Source organism: Hetaerina americana, unplaced genomic scaffold (genome assembly GCF_022747635.1).
Source record: "Hetaerina americana unplaced genomic scaffold, ioHetAmer1.1.p SCAF_3, whole genome shotgun sequence".
NCBI classification, from domain to species: Eukaryota; Metazoa; Arthropoda; class Insecta; order Odonata; family Calopterygidae; genus Hetaerina; species Hetaerina americana.
In genome coordinates, this window is record NW_027286874.1 from 73,317,951 (window position 1) to 73,343,989 (window position 26,039).

The window sequence follows — 26,039 nt, forward strand, 5'->3', positions numbered from 1 at the left end:
TATACTGATACTGAATTATGTAACTAACTTGAATCAAACTCGAGTATACTTAGTGCAATCCCTGCGTTTCTACAAATAAGCATCATGTGTAATAAGTGTTGCTGTTAATGTGAAACATATTTTAAACAAAATACAATAATTCTCAAAATTACAATAGATATGGCACAACTTAAAATTTGATTTAATACATTATGTAAGATTCAACAACTGTATTCGTTTCATAATCTACCCAAATTTTCGAGTGAAGAGCCATCGACTACGTTTGAGGAATTTTAACGCACCTTGTTTTCTCCGTATTATTATTTATCATTTCTCAGTTATAAAATATTTTGGCAAGTTTTAAACCGATCCACATAAATCCCCATCAGTTTTCATTGCCATTTTTTCAGTCCTGTACATTCATACCCGTAAATTGTTTCCATTAATGGGTCTGTTAGGGACAAAAAAAACTTTTGGTAACACGCGTGTGAATCGTATCGTCATCTAAGCGACGATAATATTTATTACTATCGTCATTTCCATTTTCTGATGTAATTATTACCGCGAATTCGTACCACTGTAAATTGTTCGCCTCATATTTCGGGATCTTGTTTGTTAATGGCCGCTGAACTTGTTTCTGATGAAGTGTGGAGTGAGCAAAACGACCTATTTCATTGATGCTTATGAAGGTTCAAGGCTCGACTACCTTGATTAAACTCGATATATTAGACTGTCGTTAAACGTAACTTACGAAGCTGGCTTCATGTTTTGATTTAACCACATCCATTTAGCAGGCCCCTTTCTATGTTGTAACTTCACCGACCATCTTCTTTGATCACATTTTTATGCAATATTGTGATACCTCTTTTTTATTTAGAGAGACAGTTTTAGGCATCACTACCAGCTGAAAGTTGATAAATAATCACTCGTGTCAAGGCAACAGCCTAAGGGAACATGCTAAACGAGCATATGTCCCCCTAATATGCGAAAATCTCGATAATTTATTTCCAAGAATCACGTTTACACAACGAAGCACGTTTTTCATTTTTTAAACATATTTTGGAGGGATTTTTTTATGAAAGGAAACTTTCAATATCCTTCACTAAGCCTCACTCGAGCCTTCCAGAGCCATTTTATATCCAGCAGCTCTCGCGTCTTTTGCTTATTGAATTTACTGATTCATTGGGTAAATCTCGTTAAAATTAATTTCTAATGAGTATCGGCACGAACAATAAGTTGAGGTTTCAAGATGAGTTAATACTAAATAGTTCGCCCACGGTACTAAATTAAATTAACGGAAGCTCATTATAGCCGAGTATCTTACCTTAAATAAATGTTCGGCTTTAATCTGTTGTTTATTTAAAGTCTTATTTCTACTCTATATCTTAGAAGTGGACCTAAATTCATGAACTTAAAGATCACAAAATATCATCAAATAAATCCATACGCCTTGTTTTCAAGACGGTACCAAACTAAACATTATAATGTTATTTAAATAGAACTGCAATAGTTAACGTGTATATAATTGTAAAATAAAAATAATCTTTGGTTTCCGCAGATACTTATAATGCTACAATTATGTATCTCCTGTTAAATTGAATAACTAATGGAATGACTTTATCTTGCAGGAATATAGCCAACAAATAGGGGACGACAAAAGCTTACCCGAGCATCTTAAGCTTCCGATCCAACGCATAAACGACTACCAACTCCTCTTAAAGGTAAGTGTTTGGTGTTTTTGTTTTTCAATTTTGAGCCGAATCAAACCAATGCGCATTGAAGGGGTTGTGTGTGCCAAAATTCTGTTCTGGGTTATTAGAAACTAGCAATGTGGGCCCTCTTCTTACTGCACCATTCCAAGCCTACCTCCGATTTGTTTGTTCTCAGGCCAAACGGAGAAAAGCCAATTTTTAATTCAGTCTTTGAGTTAAAAGTAAAAGTTGTTCGCCGGCCAGTGCATGCCAAATTTTATTGCCTGCGCATGGCGAGAGCCCGTTAAGAAAAGGGTGCTTTTAAATCTTGCCCATACATAATAACCTCGTTGAGAAAAAGGTGATTGTGAATCGCGTTTACTTCTCTCCTTTCTCTTTAAAAATGAAATAGAATAAACATTTTTCAAATAATTAACCTCGGTGATGAATGAAGCCAAAGTCTGCGAAAATAGTTGACAGAGATCATCTGCTTTAAAGACTCCCCTCCCCCTGCTTTCGTCTGCCTTGTAGAATTTCCATAAGACTAGATAATAAAACTTTCCAACGTATTTCTTTTTCCATAATTAAAAGTATTTCATAGCATTGGAGTTTCAATAATTATTTAGTTCAATGAAAATTAGGTCTCTTCATAAGAATGACCTACACTTGAAAATATGTGGTAGTTTTGTAATTCTGACTCCTCGTAGTATGTGAAATTTTGGGAAATATTATGCATTATTTTTTCAACTAACCTGTTTTATGATATAACTTCCTGGAAATATATGAAATTGAACGCAAGTGGGAGCATTTAGAATTAGGGCGTAAAATACCTTGTTTACACACTTAGCATATGTCATGAGAAAAGTATAAGAAATATTTCTCTATTAATAAATGTCCAGGAACTCGTGAAAATTTCTATTGTTAGAAAATTGTGTGTATGAAAGTAGTTAGGGGTGTTATTATATTTTCAGAAATGGTGATTCTCGAAATGCAACGAATGTGGGAAACTCAATTCCGAGAGTGTTTGTTGAAGAGGACTTATGTCTGGCACTATGATAATTCATGAGAGAAACAGAGAAAACATTAACTGATTCAATCGTTTCATTCTACCCGAAAATTGTGCTTGAAAATACGTACCTACCTGCATGCTTCGAGCAAAAGTACTCTTTACGGTCTTGAGTTAGAAGACACTTTATTATTATTGTACGAGTAGAATACTGCCATAACCGCACACGTGCGTGTCGTCGCACATAATGAACGAGTAACAAGACGGAGAATGCGAAAGAAAATGCGTGGTGAATTGTGTAATCCGTTCTGTTTGATGACGCGAATCCAGCTTCAGCCTACCGGGGGATATTTCCGTCATGAAAATGATTCACACTGCTTTGTTTCTTCCAGCCTTCAAATTGAAACATGGCACCAGCTTTCGTATTCGTAGATCGAGTCTCGTGCGCGAAAAATACCACCTTGGTGCCATGGAGTCGCGATCTGCCACAGCAGAAAGGTTTATGCCGAAATTGCGTAAACAAAAGAACTGGTGGTTTTTGAACGAATAATAAATTCGTTGCAGCCCAGGGTGTGATAGGCCGAGAAGGTTTTGCTGAAACATATGGGGTAGGACGGGAGAGGCCGTCTAGTGATGAAAACACCAACGTTGCGAGCTTTGGAATGCGAAGCAGTGCTGGTGGTAGGTTGGAGAGACGTGCCCGGTAACAGAGTAAAATACCCCGTTTACTGAAATTATTTTGTAAACTACCCATTTTTAAAAATTGAAAATGGACCACGGAAAATATACCTCTTCCGTGTGTTGAACATAAATTTATATTCTCAGTATTTTGTGCTAACTGAATGATCATTGAACCTTTGTTGTGAGCATGGCGGCCAGTTGTATCTCATTCGTCAATAATAAGGCAACAAGTCAAACGCTTAATTTTCCATATACATTCGGAAACTTCAAGTATCGAAACTTGCAATTGAAAATACATTATCATTTTCATGAGTTATAATTTGAGCTAGTATAAATATAAATATTATTATGATAATTGTTCGTTTTTTATAATTCATAGTGTACCCCAATTAATATCCCCAAATCTGTGCCATATGTCCCAAAGTCATTTTTAATTCCATTCATCCTACATGTATTTGAGGGAAAGAAAATATAGACTGATCGATTTCCCAATGTGTTCGCATTCCCATCCGGTCTCGATATTATTTAATGTCTCCCCATAAAATGTAGACCAGCTATTGCTGTGCCTCCCTTCCCTTCACCGAGTAAAAATTGCGTCATGGGGTTATTATGCAGAATTTAAAAATATTATTGCATAAATTGGGCTCTTAAATTTTGAATAAACTATACATTGTGCAGTCACAAGTGTTTTTGGCGTGATTTTTATTCATTTAGTGTGTAATAAAACTAATATATTTTCTGAATTCCAAAAGCTGGGATTCCAAATTGGCTTCTGATGTTATTATCGTACCTTTGGGTGGCCTAAATTAAATGTTAACTGCGGGCATTTTGATGAGATGTATTAATAAATAGCTCAAGTAGTTCATTTTAGATTTTCCAAAACAACTAAATATGCCCTGTTTTTGATATGTGATTAGCATATTAAGAGTCTCTTGTATTTTGTTTTCCCTGGTGAGCAAAGCGTCGCTATTTTTTCTGCTATTCAATGCCCTCTTATTATGCGTGACAAATAATAAAATATGCGTATTAATAATGATCTTATTACAGCACATTCACGTCATCTGTGAAGTAATCTATCATTACGTAAATATTTGATGCTGTAAAAATCAATAGTTTGCGAAAATTCACTCCCGACCTATGGATAATATTCGATACATTTTAAAGTGAAGTATGCGTTAAGTCTTGCGAATTGTAATATACACTTCATGCGCAATCTATCAGCCCATCCTCACCTTCTCAGCCAGTCATCAAGAGTATTACTCTGGGAAAAAATTAGATTATCTGTTATTCGAAAAGTGCAATCAATATTGGCTAAAAAAATGTAAAAGAGCTGTAGAGCAAGTTTTAGTCCACCCTTTTTCATGAATAAATAGAGTGATAGAATTTTGATTCATCTTATTTAAGGTACAATGCATTATATGCAGTACATTAAGTTATAATTGATCCTGATTAAACCTTTTTTCCATCTAGGGAAGTGGAAATTTGTTATAAAATTCAGAGATATTTTCTTCTCATCACGCATCCTTTCGGACAAATTGCCATTATAGTCCAGAGGATAGAGCGCTGGGACTCGGAACTCTAGGACTCTGGTTCAATTTGGGGTGTTTTGCCATTAGGCTTCCTCAACTTCATCCAATCTGTGTGATCTTTAGGGTAACGTCATTCTGGGAAGCCGAAGGTGGTGCAGGGAAGGGAAATGCACTTATATATGATATTCACACTTCATTGGGCGTAGTACTAGGTGAGCTCTATCCTCTCCGATCAAACCATCTTCAAGTTGTGTATTGCGGTTTTCTTCCGTAAAATATTTACTATAGTATTTTGCAGCCTTGTTTTATCTGCGTTGTTATATATCTTCAAAAACAATCTCATGTTCTTCATAGATCATCTTAATTGGTCACAAAAGTAAGGAGTGTTAGTTATTAATATACCCCGCTAATGTTGATGCCGAAATGTATGCTTCTAAAAATCTTCATTTGTACAACATCTGGAAATATATAAATACATAGTCTACACTTTCTTCGAAGAAAAACTGGATAATTAATTATATAGAGAATAATTCCAAATGGTCCATCAGAGGTACCACTGCACTAGTGCGAGTATTTGGTCCTCTTGGAGAATGGAAGGGATTTCTAAATCAAACTTTTCCAGAAATATCTTATTTGTAAATTTCTTAAACTCATAGGCTGACGTTTTCATGAAATTAACCAAATTAGCGTTTTTAGCGGACCGAATTTGAAGTTTTTTTAAGAGTAATCTTTGGTGCTTGTATCATGAAGATACTTCAGGGCGAAGCCAAGGTTACTCTAATACTCAAAGACACGAGATTTTCATAAAGAAGTGCATGGTACCGAAATCCCTACGCCACCAAACGAAATTGAAATCTCCCAAACGTGTTTTGTACTTTCATTTTTGTACGGCGGTTTTTTACCGCTTTCATATATTCTGAAATAACTGTTTTGTTGGTAATTACTGAGGAATAATTTATGTTCGTTCCATCCACACCGTAGGCTATGGTTATATTGTATCATCTTAAATTACTATTAGTATGTTAAGTACCAATCTGTAATGAATACGTGCGTGCTGTTTATTATCTCAAAGATAATGGCAAACAGTACTTCGGTTACTTGGGTTCCTAAGAAATGTTCCATCGTGAATAAACTTCGAAATATTCTTGGCATATAATTACGAATTGATTTATAACTCGAGATATTAATAATATAAACTTTTTGAACGTGTTTCCGTTTAAAATTTCTATTAATGCATTTTGAATAATGAATAAAAGTTTAAATTCCATGCTGTATATTTCGACCGAAGAACACTCCACGTATCCCGTAATTACACAATAAACCGATGGTAATGGATGAAACGAGCTGGGAACATGGATCTTTACGAGAGGGAAAGAGACGTCCCTGAAAAATAATCCTCGACCTCCGAGGCCTCGGCCCTTGGAGATAATCTCACTCGCGAAGGGAAGGAAAGGGATTGACGGTTGGCTCCGTATGTCGCAACCCATTCACGTAGAACCCTAGACGAGCGTCTCGGGATGTCATTGTTCCCTCGCCTACTTCTTCCCTCCCCCCTCACCATTATTTTCCCCCAGCGGCCGAGCCCTCCGGAGGGGATCGCCGATGCCCGCCAAAATAATTCGCTCCTCCTCCCTTTCCCTCCGCATATATTTCTCCTTCGCCCCTCTGCCACCCCCCCCCCAAACCCCTCGCATTAGTCTCCCCTCCTCCGCTACACCACTCCTCCCTCCCTCTCCCCTCACCAGGCCCACAGCCTCCGATCCTCCTTTCCCCCTCACTCCCTCCAGCTCGCTCTCGCTATTCTTGAACCGCGTAGGGCCGCAACGGTTGGTCAGAGGGAAGGGGGCTCGTAGGGGGAGAGAGAGAAAAAGAGGGGTGCAGTGAAAGAGAGAGGAAAAGCAGTAAGATTCTTTGGTTCGTGGGCAGGTATAGGGGACTCCATTTCTTCGATCAGGCGCTATTAATTTAATGTAATGGACTAATGCGTGTATGCGCACTGTTGGAGATTTCAACGGTTGGTATGTAACAATTAAGTTTCATTTCGCTCGAAGGGAAAAAGTACCAAGAATGGATTTTTCGTTCAATATTTTAAAATTGCAAAATGTTGCTTTCATATCGTGGTAGCATATTATATTGATAAACTTCCTAATGGGTGCTAAAATGTTTTTTATATACCCTTCATATTATAGGCTCAGTGTCAGTGAGATTTAGGGATCTGTTTATCGCCAAGCCGTTTTAGTAATTAAGCTTGAGGTTATCGTAAACCTATGCTCATGGCATTCCATCCTTCGTTTGCAAATTAAATGACAGCAGAACATGGCCATCGGATAAGTCGCGTAAACATCAATGATCGAAAAGTTTTGGTCGCGCACTTCGATATAAGTTAAAAAATAGATTGCACCCTTAATACTTATAATGACCGTTTCATAGGGACGTTTTGTGTACCCTCTTTTGTATATCTTACTTTATATTATTAAATTAAAATTAATATATTTAAAATCTTGTTTTTTTTCGCTTCTCATGCCATACAAACTCTCCGTGCTTCATGTAATCAACTTTAGAGAGCATAGTTGCGCACCAGCCTAACCATGCCGGCCTTCTTCCAAATCAAAGAACTACAGGTAACGGCTCGGCAGTTACTTTACCGTCGTCACGCGCCAATGTGCACATAAATTTATGGGGTTGGCAGTGATAATAAATCGTTCGTCTTGAGCGCGCTACAAGCCCTGATTCCCTTATTTCTAGCTGAGCGCTCTAGCTAGTGAAGCTATTTAGATATCATTTTCCAATGATTTTTTTGTTTCGAATCCATCTGAATCTGCATGTATCTATTCATCAAGGTATTATGTTACCAAGACAATAATTTGGAGTGATTAACACCTCAGTTTGTTGAGATTATAAAGATAAACTTATTGAGCAAGAATAGAGCTAATCCACGTATCCTTACGGCGTGAGAAATACACATATTCAGGATATGGAAATATTTTTTATTTTATCGCAGGGGTTTTTGTCAGGCATTAGCCGGTGTTGAACCTGGGGCCCTCCGATCAACCTACTGATCAACCCAATATCCGCGGTAGTGCTGAGTTTAAGAGCTTCCATACATATCTAAAGGACGTTAATTCATTTACGTGCTTTTGGGTTATAACGCGCTATCTATTTTTGGATGAAAGTGTCAAACGTAGGAAATGCAAATTATCGTACACCTACATTCTTTTATCCCTTGAGATTAAGTTTAGCGTCTTCGCAGGTGGTTGTGTGCCAACTAATTGAGAATTTGTTTTTGTGTACCAACTATAAGCATAGTGATGAAAACTGAAGGATAATTTGAGTGAAAACTTTGTGCCGTACAATAATGTTTTAATAATAAAGGTATCTCTGCAGTCAGTCAGTTGTCACTTACAGGGATGCTACCCACAAACAACTGAAGGAACTACGTTGATCCACCACCATCAGGGGCATTCATTGGTCAAACAAGCTACCTCACCTATTTCCTTAGGCTGCTTTATGCCTTTAACAATAATCGAGCCATTTGAAGTGTTGTCTTTTTGTGGTGAATAGGATGAGACAGAATGACCTTAGGAATTTATTGTAATAATCGTACGAAAAAAATATTTTTCGAAGGCTCTATTACCCTAGGCTACCACGCCATCTATTGATGTAATGAGTCGGATAAAATAGTTTTGCTGAAACGTCCAATTTATAGTGCATAAAAAGTTCACTTATTTTTAGTATAAAAACCAGATTTTTTTAGGCACCTTTAAACATATCGAACCGTTTCAGGATAACTCAAGTTCACGTCTTCCAATATCAATATTTGCAAATCGTGACATTTTAGCTGCCCTGGAAGCTTTTGTCATTTCTTCAACTTAATGTCGATCAAAAATGTTGGCGTTTTGCTTCAAGAAAGCTTTTACTCAAGAGATCAAGATAATAATGACTAACATAAATTTTAATCCTCCCGAAACCTAGTGAAATCTTAATCCGGAGTCGGGGGAGCATAAAAAAATATAAAGCCAGTGTTCTAACAAAAATTCATTGCGTTATCCTCCTACACTGTCAAGGAGCACCTTGTTCCTAAGTTTCTGAGCAAAACGTGTCGTTATTCCTGCACTAAAGTGGTCACTCTGGCACAGATGGACTGTGGGCAGGACTGACCTCAAATGAGGAGGACTCGAGTTCACTCCTAGAGACGGATATTTCCTCTCCCCTTCTGGCGTGTTGTGCTATGAACACTTCGAGTACGGCATGTCTTGAGTCGGAAGGGACGTTAAACTGTGTAGCTCTTTGGCGTCGTTCCTTGGGAGTGGGCCAGTTGGTCGATGTCTCTCTACCCTACTCACCCACCTACTTCACAGCCGAATATCATCGCATCGACTGTTGAGAGATTATGCACAATACTTGGCGGTGTAAAACGCTTCTGATGTTATTTACAAAATGATAGTGTTGTGTTCTTGTTTATTCGAAGATATCTCACAGTATATTAACAAATAACCTGGACGAACTTCCCCCAAAATCGTGACCCTTAGTTTTATTTTTTCGAAATCAACTCATCTGTGACCTACTAAAGATTTCAAACATTTTTGCATCACAGGTTCGTGGATGGCCGCGGAAAAAATAACTTCTGAACTAAAAGTAAATGTTTATAGCCTAAGCTTATATTCGATGGTCTTCTTGGGGAAACTTATTTCACTGTTACATTAAGAGCACGTGAATGATATGACAAAATCAAATATATAATTTGACGACCACTTTTTTGGTGCCGTCGATAAAACAAAATATACTGAGGAAAGTATTAAATAGTAGTTCTCCTAATAGTAAATTCTCCTGAACCCCGTGTTTAGATTTTTCATATGAAAAAATGTGATGGATGGAGTTTATAAGACATTTAGAATTCAATTATTAAGCTTGAACGAACAGTTTTAAGGGCACGTTAGATACATTCTTGAAACCGCCAAATTATATCGAAATAAAATAAACTCATTTTTATAAAATTTTGAAACTATATTAAGAAATTTCGCTCAGAACGAGCCCGTGTGTCATTTTGACGTGCCACCGGTATCTCAGGAAAACTTGAAAGAACAGTTTTAATCTCTTGTTCGTCCTTTTTTGATTATCCGTGTAAATCTTCAATAGGGCAGCTGTCATCGACTTTAAACTTGGTTACAGTCCTTTTCCATTAGCAACATTTAATTCATGACTTCACTTAGGTGGCGAATTTATATTTAACTTCATATCCCGCAGCGAAAATAGCTCTATGCTCGAAATGACCCTAAAAATGCGACAAGATGGATTCTTAGCATCAAGGGTATAATCTAAAATTAGCCAACCTTGTTAACGGCCCATATCAAGAGAATGAATCGTTTCCAAGGAGATGAATGCCATATTTAAAATAAAACTGAGAAACTCCTTTGAAAAAAGTTGAGCCGGGGGAAAAATATATGTTGTGGCACACGATCTTTTGCGATTGAATTTTTCGGGGTATTATTTTGTAAGCCTGAATTGCATTTGATTACGAGTCCTGCCTGATTAAATATTATACATCGTTTTAGGTCAGCTTCACGGGCACCATATCGTTAAACATCGAAACAGCCATACTTCGATTGATAAAAAATGTGGCGGGCGTCGAGACCTGAAAAGTACTTCAATACATTCACTGTTTATTTTCCAATTTTCAATCTTGATATTTGTCCTTGCTGAGTCAGGTTCATTCAAATGTATGCCTTTTCAGCCTCATCAACTCGAAAACGTGTCATTAACATTCAATGGACTAATTTCTTAAGAAATTCATTGAGAAATCCACTCCGTGTAAATACTTTAAATGCATGCTTTTCATATGGTGATTCCTGAATTAAGCGTTATAAATGGAAATAATTACTAAAAACAGCCATTTGTGCAAAAATTGTTTATTTTCATTTGCGAAAGCACGTTAAATCGTGGCATGAAAATTATAGGTGTTGACGTCATATTAAATTCTTCAAATAGATAATCATCTAAGGGTTAATTTTTATCCACCCATCGTGCAAACCTCTTTTTTTTCAAGTTTTTCATTCCTTCCTAGCTCCGCACGCTGGTATCTTTCATCGCTAGCTTCTCTTCATCCTTTTTTGTTTCCTTCCATTAAGTTCAACTGTAAACTTTTGTCTCTAAATGTGTCCAATTAGTTTTTTCTTCTTCGCTTCCTTTTCTCTCATCGTATTTTCCCTGTTCCCATTCTTTGAAGCCCTTCTTCATTAATCGCTCAGTCTAGCATTTTATTTTTGTCATTCTTTCGTAACAACGGATTTCCATCCATTTTGATCTTCTTTTATTTTCTTCTTCGATCTTCCTTGTCTCAGCCATAAAAGTGTAAACTCCAAATAATTTTTTCTCGTTACTTTCTTATATTTTGGCGGGTGTTTATTTTTCGCAAGTGGTTGTTTATTCTTCTGATATAAGGCCAACTTTGTTCAAGCTATTTTGCTTCGCTGTTTTCGTTTAAAACTTGCTGTCTAAGTAGCAAATGCCTAGAATGTGTTCAAGAATGTCTCTCCCTATTGTAAACTGAAAAGTTCCTTCCTTGCTTTTGTTAAGAGACCATCAATTTAGTTTTACATTGTTTATCCTCAGACTACCTTTATCATATCCAATCAGATTATTGCCTTCGAAACGTCTTCTTACTTCTACTAATATATTTATATCATCCACAAATCAGTGCCAGCTTTCCCCGTTTGCTGTACAGTGGCTTATTTTTCTTTCTCTTTAATTGCGATTATTGCCTTATATATATATATATATATATATATATATATATATATATATATATATATATATATATATATATGTACACCATATACACAGTAATCAACCCGAAGGTCGGTTTGGTAGGTTATGGTAGAGTTCACCCAGTACTAAGCCCAACGGCGTGTGAAATTCACACATCAGTTCCTTTCCCTGTGCCGTTTACACTTCAATTGCCTTGCCGATACACACGCACGTGTGTGTGTATCGGCAAGGCAATTAATTCAATTTTCAATATCTTAGGTCTACCTCCTAAAGTTAATTTTTATAATTTTTTTTTTCAATTAAACCCCATGTGTGAACCTTATTTTACATTTTCCTTTTTCCTGGGCTGACAGTTTCGTTTGCGGCTTCAAGTATTACACTTATTGCAAGTTTCTTTTCCCGTTTTTAAATGGCAAATTTCCTATTTTTCCTCTGATTGTCGCTAAAATTTTTCTCGACTCGGGTTCCTTCAGTATTGCCACGTGTTGATGAGTAGTCAATATTCTCTTTAGCAGCCTGGTTTTTAACTGAGTACATTTGGTGCACCATTAGAACTAAGTAAAGGTCATTTTATATATTCGCTCCCGGTTGGCCGCTATAGTATTTCATTTATTTCCGAAATTTGTGCTTTAGACGTATTTAATGAGTTTTAAATATCTTACGATACCCTTCGATACGTATGGATTTCAATCTGCGTGTTTGACACAAATATTATTTGTTATTCACTGAACTACGGTAACCTTTTATCTCTTTCGTTTCATTGACCCAGGTTTATTCGAATTTCTTCTCGTCTTGCATTATTTATTACTGCCACGTTGACTCGAGTCACATATCGTCATATCGTCTTCACCATAGTCCTTTTTAGGCATGTAATTTTATGTTATAAATACCATGTTATTGTAATATGTGCTGTTTTCTTCATGGCGATCCTTTTCTATCGTAGGAAATTCTCACGGAGCCCTTTTGTGCGACGTTATTACATCCCCAGAATTTGTAATTATTGATCCTGTATCTGTCGCTCCGAAAGTCTCCTTCTGTGGCATGTCAGTTATAGATACCAAAGGTGCCTAAGCGCATTGTTTACATTTATACGTTAAGAATCTCAAGCCTTCTGAATGTTTTAAGGGGTCTGATGTTCAAAGTAAAAAATCTTAAATTGAAACCTTCATTTGTGTACTCTTTCAAGTAATCACATTCAGGAGACCCGGAAGGATAAATCTTTGAATATTTTCACCGAGAGGGTTGCATTACGTTTTAGTTGTTAAAAACAAAGAAAATAATCGATAAGAAACTCTTCGGGATGAAGATGCGGTGAATAAACATCACCTTCCGAATCGCATTATTTCCTAAGTCATAGTGATTTTCTCCGAGGAATTGTGTTTCTTTATCGCCCACTAGGGTCTTCACGTTCTCTCAACGTGAATGGGGTGATGCTCTCTCCTCCGGTTCATTGTTAGCCAATGGAGCAAACTCTCAACAGTTTTTGCCACCCCCACTGGATTTCCAAAAGTATTTCTGGGCATCTCATGGATTCATCATTGCGTCCTCCGATGACTTTCACTCATTGCCCAAGACTGCACATTTTATCGTGTTAATTTGCTGATTCTGCGCTATATCTTTTGATTGGCCAAACGTGCCAAATCCAGTAGACCTACTTTAAACTCGGTCATAAGAGTATCAAAATAGAATCACACTAATAATGTTAACTCCATTTTGTTTACCGTTAATAATTACTCCTCTCTCCCATTGGAAGCTATGATTTCTATGACAAGCATATACGCTTGAAAAGTCTCAGCATGGGGTCCCTTGTTCCAATCAAGTGTGAAATTACTCCATTATTAAAAAATAATTTCAAAAAATATATGACACTCTTCGGGGTTGTTCGTGGCATGGATTGACTTTGAAGAAAATAGTCGCGTCACCTTTATGTCTTAGTAGAATTCATCAGATTTACGGCGCGAAATTCTGTGCAATAACATTAAATACGTGTTTGAAAACTTAATAATACATGTGGAAATAACAGAGTTATTGTTTTTTTGTAATCTGTCGATTAGTGTCCTTTTACTTAAAAAATTCTCGAGACTTTTATGAGTATAAATCATTTCTCTTATACAGTTGTTCACTAAATGTTGTGCGATGAATCGGTAAAGATTGCTTCGTTTACAATAAGGATCATATTTGGTTGAATTGGAGTAACTCAATTTTTTTAGTTTAAAACTCGAACTACAAAAACTAAAATTTTGTGCGTTGGAATGATAAGGAGTGAACGGCTTTCATTGAGGTAAACTCTCAATACTTTTCTGCTTGGAATTAATAAAAATCACAGTATATTCTTGATCGGTAAAATTGAACGGATAGTCTTTTGACCTCGCCGCCGGAAGGCATCTGTTGAATAACGCAATGTGGATTTTCTGTCAATATAGGTGAATAAAAATGATGGCAAATATAATTTTACGTTCGCCGTAGATGTCAATAATAACCAAACAATCTCTTAAAACAAACGGCACGCATCTTTGGAACGACACATCGATGGAACTGGAATGACTCTGGGACAAACCTCAGCAGTGACGCTCTTTCAGAGATGCTCAGAGAAACACAAAATACGTCAAATAAAAAAAATGAATACCGCTAACTTGTGTATGTTTGTATTTCAGGAATTGGTGAAGTATTCAGTTCGTCTAGGGGAGGACGCCACCGATCTTCAGCGGGCCTTGGAGTTGATGCTAGGAGTTCCTCATCGCTCTGGTGATTTGAAATTCATTTCATCCATCGAAGGGTATCGCGGAAATATCCACAAGCTAGGGCGGCTCCTCAAACACGTAAGTGTACCATAATTTATACCACGATGTGTTTTGGACTTATGGATTTCTTTGTCACTCTCCGGAGACGTTTGAAAAGGTTTTAGATCATCAAATTGAATTTTCTCCGTTTTTCGCTTAAGTTGATGATAATATTACTTTAAATGAAGTCAGTCGAGTTTAGACTTTATCGGTGATCATGAAAAAGAGGGGAAAGAGTTCCTGTGACCTTATGGCTTGACTTCAAACGTGAAAAGTTAAGCCGAAATAAACGTCGAAACGCCCACTCGGTGATTTATAGGGTACGTTAACCCCAATCCCGGAATCAAACGAAAAGGAACAGGTACACAACAATCACACATCCTATGGCTGTTCAGAGAAAGTTATTTTTGCGACAGGGACGACCAAAAGATTCGAACTTACTGGCTAGTAGTGGTTCCTAATCTGATTTTTTTGGAGATAACGGTGCTGATAGGTCACAAGCACACATTTTGAAAACTTTAAGAAGATAATTGACATTGACTTAGGAAATGTATTCTGTCAGGTCATTTACGATAGTAATTTTGGTAGTAGTCACTCGTGATGGTAAAATAATTGACAGTAGTAACGAGGAGATTTCTGTAGACTATTAAATTTCACAAAAGTTCTGGTAACAGTTCTTGCGAATGTGAACAAGTGTGACTTGTCTCTGATAACTAGTCGCCAGAAACCATTCATACTTCGGCGTACCCAATATTAAAGTCACCTCTTTTCACTCGGCACACAAAAATGTTGTTTCCAATCACCAGAAAAATAAACTTTAATAGAATAATGTTTATTGATCCCAATAAAATTCACAGCAAATTTTCACTTGAAATTCATTATTAGGGAATAAAATCTCGCAGAAAGTATTACTCGTGTCTGGATTGTGGTATAAAAGTTCAATCAGTGAAATATCTCTTTTATAAACATTATACGAGATCATTATTGTACATCTACAATCCTACGTATTTTCTCTCGCCAGACATAAAGCATCGTTTATGTATTAATTATGTTTAGCCTCCCAAAACTCTTGAATACAAAAATTTCGTTGCATGCACAAGTGGTATGTCGGAACACATCACGAGTAGCGAATTACACCATTATATTTTTTGCGACAAAAAGTAATCGTAAGAGCTTTCTGACTGCAAGTTATTATATCCCACTTTCCCTTTGCCTTCAATCATTGTTTATTGGTGTTGTATCAACAGGAGTGGCAATAACGAGTTGAAAAGTATTAAGCATCGTTTACACTTTCCAATTATAGGTAAAATTCATTATTAAATCACCGATTAATTTGCACTATTTTTATTATATGTATTCTCATTTGATTTGGCTTCCACTCGTTCACCTATGGTGTTCTTTTTCTTACTTCCGGTCATCGGTTCAGTTCACTAAGGGCATCGTGAATTCACTAATTCAGTGACGTCAATCGATAGGACTGCAATCGATCTGCAAATGTGTGCATTTTATCCACATGTTCAATTTTAATGTTTGTTGTAGTCCATAACTTGACCAGAAGTGATGAACTGTAAAAAAACTAAGTCATTTTAGAACTCAGCTACTATTTTTGTCTGTCGTTTTAATAAGGAAAGGCGTTTTCTTATTCTAGCTAGCATATCCCAATAAGTTATACTTCGAACCATCAAGTCACCCAAATTCGGTAGTTTTCAATTATCTCAAAGATTTATCTTTACATTTAATGTAAAAATTGAGAAGTTCGAGGAGATTATTTAACATTATAAATTATGTATCCCTTAGATATCACAAAGGGGTCAAATTTATGACCACATGCATTTTAATCTAAGTCTTTCTCTAACGTAGTTGAGTTATCATTCGGATAAATATGATACATTTTTTAAAGCCCTCTTATCTACACATATTGGAAAATCGATGTGTGAAAATGCTGAGCAGTATTTATTCTGTCCACTCTCCGTCGTTTTCCTACGTCATGGTAAGATTTGCTTAGAAATAAATATATTTGTAATGGTGGAGGATGATTGGTAGTTCAAAAGATTCAATTCCCAGACTTTGGAATTATGTTGATTGTGTTAATTTTCTCATTATATCCACGCTTGGATAAAAAGTGGAAATATGGTTAATTTAGCCACGTATATTTGTTCTAAATATAGTTATTTACAGTTAAATTCATTTACTGCAATAAAACGGTCAAGATTCGCATAATTTAATCGTAGAAAAATAACTTAGGTTACTTAAATGTCTGGACATAAAGGTTTTCATCACCATTGGTCGTTCAATCCGAAGATTGGTTGACTGCAGCCCTCCATCCTACCCTATCTGATGCTAATTTGCTTACTTCCTGGTATTTTTTGCAATGTGCTTTCTTCTTTATTTGTCCCATGTATTTATCCCTTGACCTTTCTCTTGGAACTTTTGCCTTCCTCCCATAGAGGTTTTATTAGTATCATTTTTATCATGTTAAAAGTAAGTAGTTATTTACTTCAAATCTCATAACCAGTTCTAGTTGTTTTTTGTTTGTGAATTATTATGCGAGTATTTTCATCCTATTTGGGATCAATGGTGACATATCTTGAAAAGTTTTGGTAGCGTGAAGTGTTTTTCATTCATGAACACTTGCCACCGAGGCATGCATGCCTTTGGCTTTTACGGTAGAGTTCACAATAGTCTAGCCCCTTGGGAAATGCCCGGAAGGCATTCTAAATGTGAGTTAATGATTCATAAATCCCTTTCTCGACGAGAAATGACTCAGCGAGGAACATGGAGCTTGGCATATTGTGAATTATGAATGGAGGTTTACGAGTGCAAGAGGAGAGTGATGGATCGTCAAGAAAAAGTGGGGTCTCATCTCGAGGGAAGGTACACCGTAGCCATCCTGGGAGCAATAATTTCCAAACTGAGCTTCATTGAGAAATCAAAGTTTTCTGAACATTCCTCCTGATAAGATCAACCACATAGGTATTTTTAAAATAGTGCATCATACAGGGTATTTGGAAATGTCTCCGCCAAAGTCATGTGGCATTACCCAAATCCTTTAAGATTTTATGGGTAGTTGTAGTATGGGTAGGTAAGGAGTCACTTTAGAATATCATGCAAGCCGAAGAAGTATATGTACAACGGAGACACAAATTATCGAATGAGATATTTTTTTTACTGCTACGAATGGTGAAATTCCTCAGGACATTTTGAGAAAGGTTGAGATGATCGTTAACAAGGTGAAATCAGGAATGCATTTCAGCGTACAGACAACGATGTTTAAGCAGTTGTTGTTATTTTGTTTGCTATTATTTTTCAATGGCATGAAAGTGGTTGGATGCGGTGAAGATTAAGAGAGAGAGAGGGGAAGTATTGGCGTGGAGGAGTTTTAAAACAAGATCGGGTGAAGTACAGAGCATTTTCAAATGGGACAAAAGGGCTTGTCATATAGGAAAGTGGAATGGAGCGGCCATTTTTGCTCCATGATTGAATATCCTTTAGTGTTGTATATAAATTAATTCGTCGATCTCTTCAAAATGAATCATTTCCGCTACTATGGCCTTAAGAGACATTTTCATTATATTGCATCGAAAGATTTACCATATGAGTTACATCATTTCGGTAATCCTCGACAAATATGTATATCTCCTGCATTCAAGCGCATCCGCTAAAACATTCCTGCGCCGCAGAAGCGTGTCCTTGGCCCACTTCTTTTTCACGGGTGACGAAAAGGTAAAACTTTCGCTCATAACCTTCCATTGTGGTCGTGCAGTGCGTAGAAAAGTCGTGCGACTAGACTAATTCGCCGGTGGAAATTCCCTGAAGGGCCCCCGGGCGGATGTCTCTTCCTCCCCCACTCCTCCCCTCGGCGGGCGCCGACGACTGATTCGAAGCCAGCGCCTCCCCCCCTTAACTGGACGACCTCCAGCGTGTAATCGGCTCCGCGGTCCCCTGTCCTCCCGTGCTTTGGAGCTGCGTTGCACCATCGTCGTTTCGGATGGGGTAGGGAAGGAATGCGGGTGGGCGGAATGGATGGATGGGCGTGGCGGAGGAAGAATTGTGGAGTGAGGAGGAAGGAGAGGTTTAAGGTGTGCGGGGGGGGGGGGCAGAAAGGGTCGCGCGCGTGTGTGAATGTTTTGGGAGCGTGTCGCCCTCCGCTTCTCGCGGAATATCCAGAAAGGGTTTCGACGAAGGGGACCCCCCTTTCTCCCCTCCGTTGCGATTCATCCCTCCCCCACTCCATTCTGCGAGGGTGAGGGGGATTTCTATCCAGCTTACCTCCAGAATCTCCACCCTCACCCCCCGCCTCCGCCATTTCTCTCCTCTCCAGTCATTAAATACTTTTAAAGTTTTACCCCCCTTCCCTAGTCCACTTCTCACCTCCTCGCTCCGACCTTCCCCACCTCAACCGTCCGCATCCTCCTCTCCCCATTCTATGCCCCCTCTCCTTTCTCTTCCCCCCCCCTCCCCCCATCGCGCAAGAAACTCGGAATGAATCAGTAGTTCAGGAATACATCCGACCGGTGTCCCAAACCCTACTCTCCCTACCACCCGTCGTTTATCCTCTTTTTTTGTCTTCTTCTCCCAAGGTGTAGAGTAGTGGGCTCGCTTTCCCTCCGCCGCCATCACCCACTCGCTGGTGTGTGCCACGAAATATTTCAGTTCCCGTGACTGTTCGACAGACCGTCGTCTTCGAAGGGCTTTGGTCCGTGGCGTAGAGATCAATCTGAGAAGTATCCAAATGGTGGTCGTGTCAATCGTTTTCAATCACGCCTCGAGCCTACCGCCAGCAGCTGCGTCGTTGTCGACGAATTCTGTGCGACTGCGAAAAAGGATGAAGTAGACAAATATACGGAAGTCAAATTCACCATCTCTCTCCTCGTTCCTTCTCTTTAATTTCTCTTTCCATTAGTGCCTTCACACCGTTCGGGGGCATACATACAATATAAATCAATCTGAAGATTGCTCTCCACTCGACTATCGTTTCATGTTGCTTCTTCACGTCTTCATAACTCTTAATCCTTCTCATACCTCGTTTTCTGTTTGACACATTTCATTCTTATTCTCCCTATCCTTTCCATTCATTTTCCCTTCTGTCATTCCGCTGGCTGTTATTCCCTAGAATACGATATTCCACGAATATTTATCTTCCTCCCTGGTTTTTCTCCATATTTTTATCTTCGGCAAGTCTTCTTAGGAATTTATTCGCTCGGTGATTCACTTTGACCATTTCATCTTTGAAGCTACGTTGCCAAGCTATCGATTGTTATCTTATTATACTGCTGATAAGATGATTAGGTTAGTAAAAATGTATTTCATTCGTACTTGCAGTAAATTGCAGTTGTATTCAGTGATAGTAAGTGTGATTGTCGTGAGTTGTTCATTACGTGACATGGCAAAAACGTGACCGCACTCACCTGCTGCACGCCTCGCATTCTTTAGACAGTATCCTGCTATATTAACTTCCCGTGACTTCGTTTTTAAGAGAAAGTGATGTATAATATCGTAGTGTATTTTTCGGTTTTTTTAATTCTTACCCGATGTAAATCATTACTTCTTATTCGCAAAATATATTTGGTGTATTAAAATTAGTTAACCTTTCCTTAGATGTCTCAAAAAGATTCCACCATCGTTAACAGAGTCTTATATTTGTAACCGTTACAGAATACCACTGTTTGATCCAACATTCATATTTAAATTCGGCTAGGTACCACCATTTCCCACGAAAAGTGTTTTTTATTCATACAACCCTGGTTCAATATTACATTTGCATCCTTAATTTGAAGATTGCATGGTATTTATATTGAAACTGAGTGACACGGATGAAATTTTTTATGGAAATCGAAAGTGCCAAGTCCCAACATTGGTGATTTCCACAAGGTGTCGACCAAGCCTATCGACTTAACTGTTCGAACGCTATTGGTCAAAATAAGTGCGATAAAAATACCTCCCAGATCATTCATTCCTTTCCACAAGTCGATAATTGGGTTTCGTATCTCCTTCCTCCGAAAGGCACGACCGAAAGTCATTATTTTGCAGCGAGCCACATCCGCAGAGGAAATCACTCAATGGCCCAGAGCAGTGGGGGGATCGATGTTTTGGGAGGCTGATGAAGGAAGCCAGGGAACCAGCTCTCGGTCGCCAGCGGCGCCGCGCCTTACTTGGCCCACTCCAAGCGTCCAAGCACCACCCGCCCTCTCCCCGACAGTGAAATCGAATCGCTTGTGGTTTACGTGGAGGTCATGAACATTTCGTCGCGGATCCGTCCGGTAATCATTTTGCGCGCCCGACTCCTCCATCCCTCGGCATTGCGTAAATACACATCCCGATATACATTCACACACACCGCACAAACTCCAGAGCTCTCGACCTCCGTGATTATTAGCACGCGCGCAGACCCGCCAGCCGTTCGCTCCCATCTCCCTCCCTTATGCCTCCCCCGTCTCCTCCTGTTCGCCGCGACGCGTCCTTTCCACGGTCGAGGGATTCCGCCACCCCTTCGCTTTCCCCCGTCCTCGAGCACCTTCGTCTCTCGTCTCAGTTATCACCCATCCCTGCCAAGAACGGGACGTTTTTCGGGAGCCGCCCGTATAAGAGGAACGAAGGAATCGACCGAGGAGCGAGCGGCTTCTTTCTCGTCGGTCAGACGGCGTGGGTACTTAACACCGCCGAGGGACTGTGTATCATGCATATTATTCAGATCGTTAAGTGGATAGTTTCTCGATAAATGATGGAAAATATTCCGTGAAGAAAAGTACGCTACTTCCGGCCCTGCAACCACAAGAGTCGATCAATGGCTGAAAAGGGAATATTTTGTATTATTTCCTTCAAGGACGCATATAGTACTCCAGTTGATAGAACGCTGCGCCAGTTTCCGGTTCGATTCCCGGGGACGCCTCTGGGCACCATCAGCTTCACCCAAGCTGAGTTATTTGTCGGTCTCCATATCTTCCTGGAAAACTGTAGGTGGTGCTGAGAAAGTAATCGACCCCCTACCCGAATGTGCGAATTTCACTCGCCGTTGGGCTTAGTGTTAGCTCTCTAACACTCTACTCTCTCCTGTCAAACCAAAGTTCGGGTTGATTACTACGTATCATCTGGTGGGTCAAGAACCTTAATCGAGTTTCCTATTCCAGTTGCCAAATGTCTGCCGCTGGTTTGATTCGCTCAAATGTAAAGTAGTGGATCTAGAAAATCTGGAAGGGAGGATTTTTATATGGACAAAAATAATTTTATAACCTTCATTTCCATTATGGAGTTGAAACTCGTATTAAATTTGACATTATCGCACCAATTCAGAAACCGCTAAGCACCCTGCTGTACATAATTTCAGGAGACAAAGGTGTCCAAAACTATTTTGGGAGTAATATTTGTTTTTAACTTTATTAAAGCCCAAAATATTCCCCTAAGGGGGGTGTCGCTCTATGGTACATTTGGTCCGCCCCTAGAATTGTGTATATTCTTAACGACGGGTACTTTCTCGTACGAAACCTGAAAACTCAAAGAGAAAAAATTTGCCGCAAAGAGGACCTGGCCATTGTGAATTTTATTTTTCTAAAATAAAAAATGTTCATTGGGCTAGATAAAATTTTACTCTGAAGCGTTAATTCTGTGCAATTCCTACTCTGTAACTTCATGGAGTTAACCATTGACTAAATGGCAATTAGCTACTTTATAGTGAGGTTAGGTAACCATGTATGTACATGTAAGTATACCTACCGTCGATATCTTTTGTTCGAATCCAGTCACTCGCGTCCAGATTAAAAAGTAACTCGGGTAATGCAGGCTAAGGCCTTTAAAAAGGTACAGAGCATCCGAAATTATTTCAGACGCCGAGGAAATTATGAAGACCTCGACGTGCGTCTGAAAATTAAACCACCCAGATAAAATAAGGAAATCAGATTCCCAACTCTCCACCTGTACAAAATATGTAAATACTCGTTTTCCCTCATTCGGTTCTCACCGTCACGATAACAAAAAACCAATGTTTCACACCCCAATATTTTGTAGTCATCTATCGGCCTTGGGAGAATCAAAGGAGTAACCATAAAAATTCATCATCATAAAAAAAATCATCCATAAAAATTCTCTATGATACTCCTTCCTACCCCCTAGCTCTCTAGGATATCGCCTGGAAAGCAGACGCAAAAGACCCACCCTTAAAAGACTCCTAGAGCTTAGAGACGGCTATAAATACAGGTCTTCAATGTGGTAAGCTCTTTTGTTATCAATACTTCATTTTACGAACGCTTGAAAAAATATTCATTACTCCTTATAGCCTTCTAGTGTAAGGGTAGTGTCCCTACACCCTCTTACTCACCCCGAACGTCTTTTGGTGATTCAAAAGTTATGGTAAGTGCATATGAAAGTATCCTGCAAGATACCTAATTTTCAGACATGGTGTTATCCTTAACTATAGGAAAATCGTTGTGTCAATTATTTCTTCGATTAGACGTTCCCATCAGGTAGATTGGTGAACAGGTAGCCCTTGCGTCGATTCACGGAACTCCATAAGGAATACGTGTGACTTTGAACTCGAGTCCCAAATAAATTAAATATGGTATTCACGATAATCTTGACGTGGGTGGGATGGCAAAAAGTAGAATTTTTTCTTGTGATGCCAAATTTGCCTGGTGATCGCCCTGCTGTGTATAGCGGTCCTCGACTGAGAAATATTTCGTCTTCCGTCCAGGATTCGATCCCTGTCCACTGCTTCACCTACTGTTGGCCATCTCTGGCTGTCTCCTTCCTTCCCACTCTCGCAACTCCGCACCATGGCCCACCGCCGTAAGCATTGGCGCTGACACGGAGAAATTTTATCGTCATTGGCGCGAGAAGGTTTTTTCGGAAAGCCGCTGCTACGTGATTGGGTCCCGAATCAAGGCGAATGACTTTTTTTTCGCTGAACACCCGTCAAATTGGTTCTCACGTCATTGGACGACTCCACTGAAGTCGGTCGCACTATTGCATGCATCCATGTATTACGATCGCTCAACACAATAGATGTGTTATTTGACAACAGCAGATGTGGTATTTAACAAAGAATCGATTCCATTGAATCGGTTTGAGTCCTTTGATTTATTCTGCAAACATCTCTTCGGGCCGACTGCATCCAGATTCGTTGAATATATAAGACTGCTCACGTGCGGTTCAATTGAGAAGGGTGAATTATTATCCTGAATTGATTCGGTTCGACTTGCACGCTAGTTTATCGACATGTGCATGCGTCGATGCAGTAGATCGAACTGAATCGAAAACTTGTCATATGATCACTGTGCATAACGTCGCGTAGTGTAACGGGCATGGGAATAGGATTTATATGAGCGCTTCCTGTGCAGAAATGAAAATTACCATTAAAATACTCCGATATAGATTCCAATAGTTTAGAAAGAATCGCGTTAGTACGTAGTGTGCAGAAGGGGTGAAGTTATGCAGTATGGTGTGTCGTATCACTGATTACAGAAATGAATGCCGTCCGTCGGATGGGACGTTAAACTGCGGACCCCTTGGCGCCTTTCGTTAAGATTAGGCTAATGCCGACGCCGGATTTCTCTCCACCCTTCCTCCTTTCACATCCATCCCTAATGGCGCAAATGGCCTCAGCTGTCGGTTGCCTCCCATAAAAACGACTGCTACAGAAATGTCTCATTTTGACGGTACGTATCAAAAGGCTGTACAGTTCGCTGGCAACGCCCTCGACTCTCGGCGATGGGAACTGAGATTGAACACCTTTGAGAGAGTTTAATTCTTTTTTATTTTTTGTTAGTTTTGTAAAGAGATTTCATTATTGTCGGTCCCAACATTCTTTTGATTTATCCAATTGGCAGGTTGTACATTTTCGCTTCAAATGATTTGAGAACTTCTTTTAATTTCCTTTGATCAATGCCCGCTCACTATACCCTATTTTTGCTGTCGCATTCGTTCACACACTAGTCCCAACTAAATGATTTACCTACTTACATGAATACAGGGATTACATGAATATGGGGATTTTTGTATAGCGTACTTCAGTTTCATTGTCGCATTTCCCATGTGAACGAGTTTCGCAATAGCCACAAAACACGTGAAGAGTTGTCGTTGCTATAACGATAGCTGCGCTGGGCAATGCCGTTTTATTTTAAGCGTTTAGTATCAGATTTAATTTCGCTTAAAAACTTGCGTCGTATGAATGCATTATATGAAAACCCGGTATATTGCCTTACGATTGAGGATTGTTTTGTGCGATAGATTTGGCTTATAGATATGCATGTTGATCTAAGAAATTGATTGAGTATAAATTGGATCGTATGGAATGGATTCGAGCAGAGATTCATCATGATGTATCGGTGTAAATTGAATGAAGATTATTTGTCAATAATCGATCTCCAAGTGCCCTCATATGATTAAAGCGTTCTGCGCCAATTTCAATTATTCATGTAACCATCATTTTTTATCAATTGTTGTATTTTTAAAGTTAAATGTTATGCTGGTAGGCTTTTTATAGTCACACACGTAATCTAACGCTAATGGCGATTTTTTAAAGCAAAACTGGATTCATTCGACCCGCTTATAGGTATATTTGTAAAAACATATATAGTGGACCAAGTGGGATCAACGCTTGCCTTGCTACAGTTCTTTTAGAGGAAAGTTTAACTATTGATCGCTGATAGAATTCAAAATTCCTTTTCCCGTGAGTAAATACTTACCTGGCGAATCTGTTGTAAACCCATATCTTAATTAGTAATCGCTTGAAGATAATACACGTTTTTTGTTAATATTGTGATATCGCTTTGCAGTGTCATCATTTAAGGTGGCCAGAAAAATTTGTTGAGGCGGCAATCGAAAGGAAAAGAGAAAATGTGGAATACTTTCGTTCTAGATAGACCTCAGATTGGTGACCGAGGTTGAAGACGACTGATAGATATTGTTGGATGCCTTTCCATGATAAATATTTCAACTATGGTATTCGCAGACCTTCTAAATTTCAATAAATCTGAGAACAGCAAAAGAAAATGAAGGATAAAGTGGGAGGATCTAGATTGTGCGGTAGTTTACGTGCTACCTTCCCACCCAGAGGGGCCGGGGAGAGGGGGAGGGCCCGGGTTCAAATCCCGGAGGCGGCAGATATTTTTCAGTGGTATCCCGATCCCTACTTGAAAAGCTTTGTGGAGAGCACTTTGAGTGAGCACACCGTCCGTCGGATGGGACGTGAAGCTGTGGACCCCTTGGCGTCTTTCGTTAAGAGTAGACTAATGCCGACGCCGGCATTAGTCTACTCTACGGTTTTCTCTCCCCTCTTCATCGTTTCCTGTCCATCCCTAATGACCCCAGCTGTCGGTCGCCTTCCTTAAAACTACGCTAATAGGATTAAGTATATGCAGGTCTAAATTAATGTAAATTTTTGTTTGGGAACAAGGTTGTTCGATGTTAACGCGATAAGTAGTAGATTCGAATCCCGCCCCAGCCGTGGGCATCGTATTTTCATTGGTTTATGTGTTGTTGGTTCAATAGTATGATATGAGCAGTCCGACCAGGTTTATAAACACCATTACTGCTACATTTATTTTGGTTCATAAAATGTTTTAATGATAACGCTCATTTGAAGAACAAAGTATGCAAGCATCCAGTCAAACTGGTA

The 26,039-nt window shown here is 39.0% G+C and overlaps 1 protein-coding gene across 5 annotated transcripts in view; it reads left to right on the plus strand.

Moving 5' to 3' along the window:
* The window catches only part of Obsc (Obscurin), a 237,976-nt gene that overhangs the window by 130,189 nt on the left and 81,748 nt on the right, over window positions 1–26,039 (plus strand). For all 5 annotated transcript variants that reach the window (XM_071587781.1, XM_071587782.1, XM_071587779.1 and 2 more), the window contains 2 exons: window positions 1,608–1,700; window positions 14,306–14,470. In XM_071587781.1, the coding sequence (XP_071443882.1) occupies window positions 1,608–1,700; window positions 14,306–14,470 (258 nt within the window). The remainder of the gene's footprint in view (window positions 1–1,607; window positions 1,701–14,305; window positions 14,471–26,039) is intronic.